Source organism: Ipomoea nil, unplaced genomic scaffold (assembly GCF_001879475.1).
Source record: "Ipomoea nil cultivar Tokyo-kokei standard unplaced genomic scaffold, Asagao_1.1 scaffold2647, whole genome shotgun sequence".
In the NCBI taxonomy this organism is placed as follows: Eukaryota; Viridiplantae; Streptophyta; class Magnoliopsida; order Solanales; family Convolvulaceae; genus Ipomoea; species Ipomoea nil.
In genome coordinates this window covers 367777-376383 of record NW_017619075.1, presented here as the reverse complement: position 1 = coordinate 376383, position 8607 = coordinate 367777, and the positions used below count along the sequence as shown (strand labels likewise).

Genomic DNA, 8607 nt, shown 5'->3' with positions numbered 1-8607 from the left:
TGTGTCATTACACTACCTAATAGCTGGCAAAGATAATACCAAATAATGAACCTTTAATATATAAATAATGTAATTTCAATATATTAAAAATGAACATTCCCACAATATATTGGTGAATTTTTAGCTACCTTATAATTATACTTACATGTCTTAATCGATCTTGTGACCACTCATTTGAAATGGTAACAAATGTATCATCACACTACATAATAGTTGGCAAAGGTAATACCAAATAATGAACCTTTAATATACTCCATATAAATAATGTAACTTCAATATATTAAAAATGAACATTCCCACAGTATAATTTGCCAAAAAAAAAAAAAAAGTTCTCTATAGATTAAAATAGTGTACCTATGGAATACATGAAGGGAAAATTTTGAAGATTTCATATAATATTTTTTAATACTTTTCTAAAAAAAAAATAAATAAATAAATCCTACATTTCAATTTAATGAGAAAATTGGTCACATTCTATTGGATCAAACTTATGGGATTTAAAGAATAATTAAAAAAAGATATGTGAAGGTATGAATATGAAATCAATAGACGAGAAGAGAAAAAAAAAATCGTGTTTCTATTGAGATAGTAAATCATAGATTCATAGGGAATCATGTTTCTATTGAGATGGTAAATCATAGGTCCAAAATTACGCACAAATCCTTAGGTTGTCCTTAACGATGAAAGGAGGCCTCCTGCAATTACAGTGTATTGCAAGCTTACTATTTTAGACTATATTTATCCCTGTAATACTCTATCACTTTTAAAAGTAAATCTCACTTTTACATCATCAAATTTGTAAATTCTTTATTATTTTCTCTACATATTTGCAATACTCTTTCATTTTCAAACGTGATATCACTTTCATATTACATTATTATAAACACAATAATAAAGTAATACTCGCAGGCTTGGTAAATTTGCAAGGATGAAGACAACCTTAATGGCTTAATGTGTAAAGAAACATTTCTCTTCACTCCTACCTATTAATTACTTAATCAAACTTTGTAATCATTCATTCACTCATTCTCCTCACTCCCCAACAGTTTCAATATATATTCAGTTTGTCGGCTTTATTTAAGTTAAATTTGGATGATACTTTGCTCGTGACTTTTGCTTAGGTTCAATCTCTAGCTGTTTTTTTCCACAATCCAAACGCAACCTATGATGTTGGGCTGTACCATTTCCTTATCATAAGCTCTGGTCCCATCAATTTGCAAAAGCCAAATACATAGGGTCCTTGCCCCCCATAAAAGGCAATAAGAAACTTCTTCATGGCTCTTCACATCTCCCATTTCTACAAACAACCAAAATGACCATTCATCACAATATTTTCTCTTAGGATTTGGCTGTTTTCTCTTCTTGTGTTTGGTCCTTTTCTTTTCCATCCACCCTTGGTCTCACTCCTGTTAATGCTTATCTATCTTGCTCACCACAATGCCTCCATGATGGCCATATTTCACGAATTTCTCACCTGCTGAAAGCTCCTGCCACATGCCATGCTGCGTTTGTTCTCGTGACAAATCACATTCATGGGCTTCTTCTACCCCCCTGGCTTTCAGATGAGTTATCCCTTTCCTTGCTGCAAGAAATTACAATAGTACAGACTACATGGTGAGCAAGTATAATTCACACAAGCACTTGTCATAGTCATTGGATGCAAGACTAATGGATCTCAGTACTGCACTATGCTTACTTCCCAGTAGGTCATGCTTAACCACAGAGTTCTTTAGTTATCTGGTTGTCATATCCTTCTTAAAACCAATTGGTGATAAGCAGGTGGACATTAACAATTTAACCTCATTCCTCCATGGCAAGCCACAGTACCACGGTTCAGTGGCAGGATGCTGAACTCAGCCCTTCAAGCCACAGTCGCAACAAAGATTTAGGACAAAATGAACCATTACAAGTGGCTTCTATATGGCATAAATGATATAGCCTTTTCTCTGTTAGTCATAATAAAGGCAAAATTATAATCTGTGCATAATGACATAAGTTCAGGTAAATTTTGAGTATAACTTGCCAGAGAAAGAGAAAGTAAGTTGAGCTGAATATGTGCTGCAAAGTGCAAGGCGTAAACTTAAAACAATCCATGCACTTCTTTCTCAAACCACTTCCTACTTGGAACAAAATAAAAATAACTATCTGCTAAGCATTGCTATGAGTAGTAGCACAAGTTTAACCACAAAAATTTAAAATAGCTCCTTAACATCAAGTAACCACATAATTTCAGCTTTCTAATAGAGTTCTAACTTTTAAACTCCTTAGTGACAGAAAATCACATCCTCAGTAAAATATCGAGTTACTTAAAAGGTTAGCTAATAGCTAATAACAATAACTCGGACCTTGCTAGACTCCATTCAATTTTAAAAATCATAAATTTGCAAAAGACAGACACAATAGAGAGATCACAGTGTTAAATTTGCTTTGGGCTCAGCTTATCTAATAATGACACGTAGTCTAATTCTCTAGTGGCGGTGGGACCAACCAAGACGGATTTCGTCGGAACCAACCTCAGGTGTCTCGTATATAAGATCACTGCTACTTTTAGGAGCGCTCTTTTCATACAACTATTGGAAGTATTTGAAACCAGTGTCCATCACATTATGTCTCTATATTATTCAGCTCTTCAAAGTGTTGGAAGAACATAGTTTAATACTTTTCACCTATGTTTTCCATTTTCCCATCTTGCATACTCCTACTAAGCAGAAAATTCAAAAAAAAAAAAAAAAAAAAAAAAAAAATATATATATATATATATATATATATAAGGTAACAATAGAATGATCTCATATTTCCTATATGCTACAACCTTTTATTTCCCAGACTTCTGAGAGAATTTTCTTTTCCAATATTAAACTCTTGGGTTGTTATAAAGTAAATACATTCTTTTCACATGTCATATAATTATTTATCCTACTCTATGCATCATCTCATGTCAACCCTATAGTGAAAGTGAAAATGACAAAATGGCAGACTAAAGTTCCATTCCTTTAAGTAAATTGTACTCATGCAAGATAGAAACACGGTTGCATTTTCTGAAAGAGGCATCAATGAAAAAAGGCGAGATAGAACCATCAATCCTGCTTAACTGACCAGATTCTAAAACTAAAACCAAGCCTGAATAGTATCAAAATTCGAAAGAAACATTCTTACAAACTTATGCCACATGTCGATGTACAGGTTAGAGAGAAACTTAACCATCATTAATCAAAAGAGAAGTTTTTTAATCTACCTTAAAACCATTGCTTGTTAGAGTGCATTGCAGCTGCTAGTTCCACTACATGACAGTTCAGAAAATTGAAAAGGCACTGGTTCATTGACGTTTTCTTGACCATACTTCACCATTAAACTATATTCTTTTGCCTCCAACTGGCTACTAGCATCTCGCCAAAATTTGATTATATGAAGGCTCTCCTCTTCGGTGGATCTCTGAAGAATAACTCTTGACGCATAACCCTTCTTTCTCATTTGAAGGCATATTTCTGATGGGTTATTAGCAGCAAGTGTGAGCAGATACAACCAGCCCCTCTCGGACAGAAGCTCGTTAGCAACAGGCAAAATCTTATCGATCACAGTTCGACCATTTTCCCCACCAGCCCAAGCTGCGGTGATTCCTTCACGACCAACCTCCTCTTCAGGCGTTGGAACATAAGGCGGGTTCACAACCATCACATCCACTAACCCAGCCATTCGTGCCTCCATTCCCGACGCAATATCAGTATTAACCAGCTCGACATCAACACCATGCGCTGCCGCTGTCTCACGAGTCACCATAACTGCATGAGGATTGATGTCCGTTGCAATATAATGGGCCTCGGGCACTTCATGCCCAAGCATGAGTGCTAGGGAAGTAATAATGTATCCGCTACCACATCCAACTTCCATACAAAATGTGGGTCGGTGAACTAACAAGTTAGTCCGATCAGCCAGTAATGCATCTACTAATGCAAATGAATCATCACACGGTTCATATACTTCACGATGTGAACTGACAAGACTAATCTTGGCAATTCTGGAAAACATTTATTCAACTTCTGCACAAGTACATCAAAGATTACAAATTTACAAGGCATTGAGTGATAGGGACACAAATATATAGAAACAGATTGCAATCTATACAATTCATAGATACTGACTGCTCCAAACATCCCAATTAATTCATTCACATTTCACAGACATTCATTCCCTGATAGGCAACGCAAACTAGGTATATTGTATTAGTAATTTAACATTGCCAACTAAAAATTGCATCCAAATTCATCAAGTTTTTTTTTTTTTTTTTTTTTTCAAATTTAAGTAATTGAATCCGAAAGACTACCAAAAAAAAAAAGTCATTTCTGAAGTGGAAAACTTTGACAGAAACAACCAGCAAAACTTGAAAATGGAAGAAGAAGGAGAAGAAGAACGTACCTGTAGTATCTAACCCGACCCGGCACTATTTTGAATAAAAAGGAGCAATGGGCATGACAGAATTCACCAAGGCTGCCTGCGATGTAGCGCGGAACAATCGATATCGGAGAAACAGAGAATAGGGTCAAGAACTCGAGGGTGAGGGAAAGTCTAATTGCGATTTTGGGTTTTAGGGCAGAAGGGTTGTTTTAATTTTTCCGCGTATCATAGAAGGGTGGCAGACAAAACATTTGAAACCATGAAAATGGAGATGCGGGGTATCGATCCCCGTACCTCTCGCATGCTAAGCGAGCGCTCTACCATCTGAGCTACATCCCCCTTGTCTTTAAATTTTAAGTTTTAACTATTAACTTTGCTCAATTAGGTTTATAAAACCATGCAACAAGAGCTTTCAAACTTCTTCCAAGGATGGCCAATGCCAGTAATAACTCTACACTATTACTTGCCGATCAATTAGGTTTGGACTATGGCCCTGATGATTACAAGGCCGTTTTTTTTTTTTTTTTTTTTTTTTAATTGTTGTCAAGTTGTCATGATATATAAGTTCAACAACGATTCTTGATGAATCGATCATTGATTTTCGTCCTCCTAAGTTGGGTATCCATTGTCATTAGAATGATTTTTTAAGTGCAACATGCACACAAACAACCGTTGTTATTGAGTACAAGTCTTGTATAAGAGTGACAATCATTCACTTGCCTCTTAACGTGGCTTAGCTTGAGAGAATTTTGTCATGATTTGATTATCATCTATATATTCAATGTTTTAAGTTATAAACAATACAAGGTCACCACCCTCTCCCCTGATTATGATCCACTTGCATTATTAGCATGGGAGGACAACGAGATAGTGATGGTTGAGCTTTGCATCAAGAATAAAAACATTATTATTGGACAAAAGTACGTTTTCAACACTAGACATATGTAACTTTTTTTTGAAAGCTAATGGTTCTATTACATTGTAGTATCTGTTCATATACTTTCTCAACCTACTGAAACACAAAGAACCAATAACGCCTCCACTGAGGCTCGAACTCATAATCTTTCAAATGGAAGTCCAACCCGGATACCATTAGACCACATAGTCCTGGTCTAGACATATGTAACTAATTAAACATTAATGTAATTTTGATTTGGAACAACACACATGCTTTGAATTGTACGTTTAATTAAAATACACAACATGGAAAGGCTTCCTAACTTATGATAAGGTGGATCTTGGTCACGAACATACCCTCTCCAGGGTCTAGGATCTCCATATTCCTCCTCTTGATCCTCATAGTGTGTTTGTCTTCATGGTGGCCTCCTCGGTTGATCCTCCTCTCCTGTAGGAGGAAGACCCTGAAAGTCTTCATAGTCTCTTTGTTGTGATTGGTCCCGAGGCCAAGAGTTTTCCCTCCTTGGTGCTTCGGGCGGATTTTCTTCGTGGTGTTCAACCTTCGATGGTGAAGCAATCTCTTATTCTACTTCTTCTTGTTGCGAGTGTGCATACAACCTAGCCTTCAACCACAAAAACAAGAGAGTATTTGCAACTAGAAGTAGTTGCTAGTAAGATAAGAGTGTAGTGATAACCAAGTCAAGTACACCAAAATAAAATAAATAAATAAATAAATAAAACAAAAAAAAAAACAAAACAAAACAAAACAAACAAAAAAAAAACACAAAAGTAAAAGATGAACTAGACTCCCTAACTTGAACAATTGCTCATGTTAACCAAAAGAGTTAAACTATTCAACACAATGTTACTCACCGACAACATCGTCATTTGAAAGTTGAGTTTAGTGGTGATGGAGTGAAGTGTGAGAGAGGAACCTCACACGGGATATCTTCTCAAGTGGTCGATAGAAAGGGAGTGAATAGTAGGTGGTTAAGCACGAAAGTGTAGAGTGGTTTGAAGCTAGTTTGAATGGTGCAAATAAGAATCATTATTCCAAAAGGCTGAACCCCAACCCTAAGGGCCCCCCACACCCCGGCCCGACAGAGCATTTTGGGAGGATGTAAATCATGGTGACTCAACTGAACATGAACCATAGAGGCTAGACCAATTGAGAGCAAAATAAAATGCAAGTAACAAACTAATATAACAAAGTATCAAACAAATGGAAATGTAGTAGGGATGGCAATGGGTCGGGGATGGCTACATCCATCACCCGACTCACCTTATATTTTCTCCGTCCACCCCCACCTCCAACCCGCATCGGGTGGACTTTTTCAAAATCCACCCCATCCCCATCGGGTGCGAGTGCCCACTACGGGTACCCACCACTTATAATCTTATTATTTTTTAAAAAATAATAATATTTAAATTATTTACACATAATAAAATAATAAAATTTATAAAATTTATTAGTTATACTAAAACATAAAATAATAGAAATATTTAAATATAATAACTAAATTTTTAATTTTTAAAAATAAACTTAGTAGTTTAAATATAAAAATAGTAAAAATTTACATGAAGTTATAGAAACTCTTATAAATAACAACATGGTAGGTCGGGTGTGGTTCTAGGCGGGTTTTGTACATAGAACCCGAATCCAACCCGATCCACCGCGAGTTTATTTTTTTAAGATCCACACCCGACCCACCACCCATTACCACCCAAAAAATCCGATCCACGCGGGGTGGATTCAGGTGGATATCCACGGGGCGGATTGAAATTGTCATCCCTAAAATGTAGGGACTTGGACCTAGCCACTTTTGTATAGATGCTATAATGTATCTGATGATAGAGATCATGTAATGCCTCAACAAGGGAACTACAAAAACACTAATAATGGCCAATGTCACTCTCGTAGACATTGGACTCTCAATTAGCTTTAAGCTCTATTCTCATGGTGACTTAAACTAATTAAAGCAATTTATCAAACACATTGCGTTTACGTCTCGTTCTAGCTCCCTTTACCCAAAGCAAAGTTGGACTAGTGAGAGGTGTGAATATAATATTGTTCTATTCTCATAGTGACAGCACCTTATCCATATACCTTTTGCATATATAATTGAGCCCAAATTATGAAAGAGTCCATATAAATCACTAAGCTCACAGTTAGAACCAACATTGAGTCATTACACTATCTCATATTGCAATTCAATTCACATAGCGTCTATAACAAAATCGCTCAATCCAAATCTCTAGATGAATCTAGCTACTCATACTTGGAATTGAAACAAATTAAAAGCATGAATTGAATTGAAGCCAATGCAAGAACAATTGAATTAAAGAAATTGTTTCCTTTGATGTTCATAATTCTTTTGGTTTGCTGCAGGACCTAGGTGGGCTGATCGAAACTCCAATTGTTGTCGAAGATGTACCAAGACACAGGCGGGGTCCGAACACCAAACCGCAAAAGAATTACACTAAAGGGAAGAAAATGCCCAGCAAATATGCAGAATCAAACAAAGGTGGTGGAGGAATGCCTTCTACAGATGAATACAGTTTCAGAGATGAGGTCTTTGTGTTTGGGAATTTTTTGGATCCCAACCTTTCAGAGAGGGTCCCGGAGTCGGCTAAGGTAACACGTGAGGAAGGCGGTGATAATTCTTCCTTGGCCTGCCCTATGTCTCAATGATTTTTCTATCCTGGTCTTTTGGAACTTAGAGGCTCAAGTCGCCTTTTTCCGGAAGCCAAAGCTTTTATCCTCCCTGGAACTCATTCTGATCATCATCCCCTTAAATTTGTAAGTCAGGCCGGGAACCCTCTACGCCGTGAAGTGAGACCTTTTTGGTTTGAGGGTGCTTGGCTTTCGTGGGATGATTATAAAAAAAATTTGGCGAAAAGTGTGGAACAATAGTCACGTGGATTTTGTTAGCGCCATTGAGGAGGTGGCCTGGCTACCCAAAGCAAAATTTGGAATAAAGAAATTTTTGGTAACATTTTTTTTCCCGGAAAACCAATTTACAAGCCAGAATTAAAGGAATACAAGAATCTACCTTCTACAACTCCTCAAGAGGGCTTCAGGTGTAGGAAAAGAAGCTTAGCTTGTTGCTGAGTTGAACGAGGTTCTAAGGCAGGAAGAAATGTTAGTTGTGGTTTCAGAAATCTAGGGAAACGTGGATTAGTGATGGTGACAGGAACACCACCTTTTACCATAGATCTACTCTTATTAGAAGAAACCGTGCAAGAATTCGAGCTCTGAAATTGGATGGTGAGTGGTGTTCTGATTTTTAAAAAATCACTGACCACATCTCTAACTTC

The 8607-nt window shown here is 36.7% G+C and overlaps 1 protein-coding gene and 1 non-coding gene across 5 annotated transcripts; both read right to left on the bottom strand.

Annotated features, from left to right (window-relative positions):
• Nucleotides 1-1066: 1066 nt before the first annotated feature.
• Nucleotides 1067-4607, bottom strand: LOC109154336 (hemK methyltransferase family member 2). Of its 4 annotated transcripts, none has more exons than XM_019302152.1 (3): nucleotides 4414-4607; nucleotides 3236-4037; nucleotides 1067-1582 (listed from the first exon to the last, which is right to left on the bottom strand). In XM_019302152.1, the coding sequence occupies exon 2, from the start codon at nucleotides 4024-4026 to the stop codon at nucleotides 3253-3255; it is 774 nt and encodes a 257-aa protein (XP_019157697.1). In that variant the 5' UTR covers nucleotides 4027-4037; nucleotides 4414-4607; the 3' UTR covers nucleotides 1067-1582; nucleotides 3236-3252. The 4 variants fall into 4 exon arrangements, with proteins under 4 accessions (XP_019157697.1, XP_019157696.1, XP_019157698.1 ...); XM_019302151.1 differs by lacking the exon at nucleotides 1067-1582 and adding an exon at nucleotides 2206-2698; XM_019302153.1 differs by lacking the exon at nucleotides 1067-1582 and adding an exon at nucleotides 2999-3120.
• A 51-nt stretch (nucleotides 4608-4658) lies between these two features.
• On the bottom strand, nucleotides 4659-4731 carry TRNAA-AGC. The gene has a single exon. It is a non-coding gene; the product is annotated as a tRNA-Ala (tRNA).
• Between the last annotated feature and the right edge of the window lie 3876 nt (nucleotides 4732-8607).

Excerpts from the sequence above, each read along its gene's own strand:
- LOC109154336 (XM_019302152.1), bottom strand. The coding sequence starts at position 4,026 with ATGTTTTCCAGAATTGCCAAGATTAGTCTTGTCAGTTCACATCGTGAA.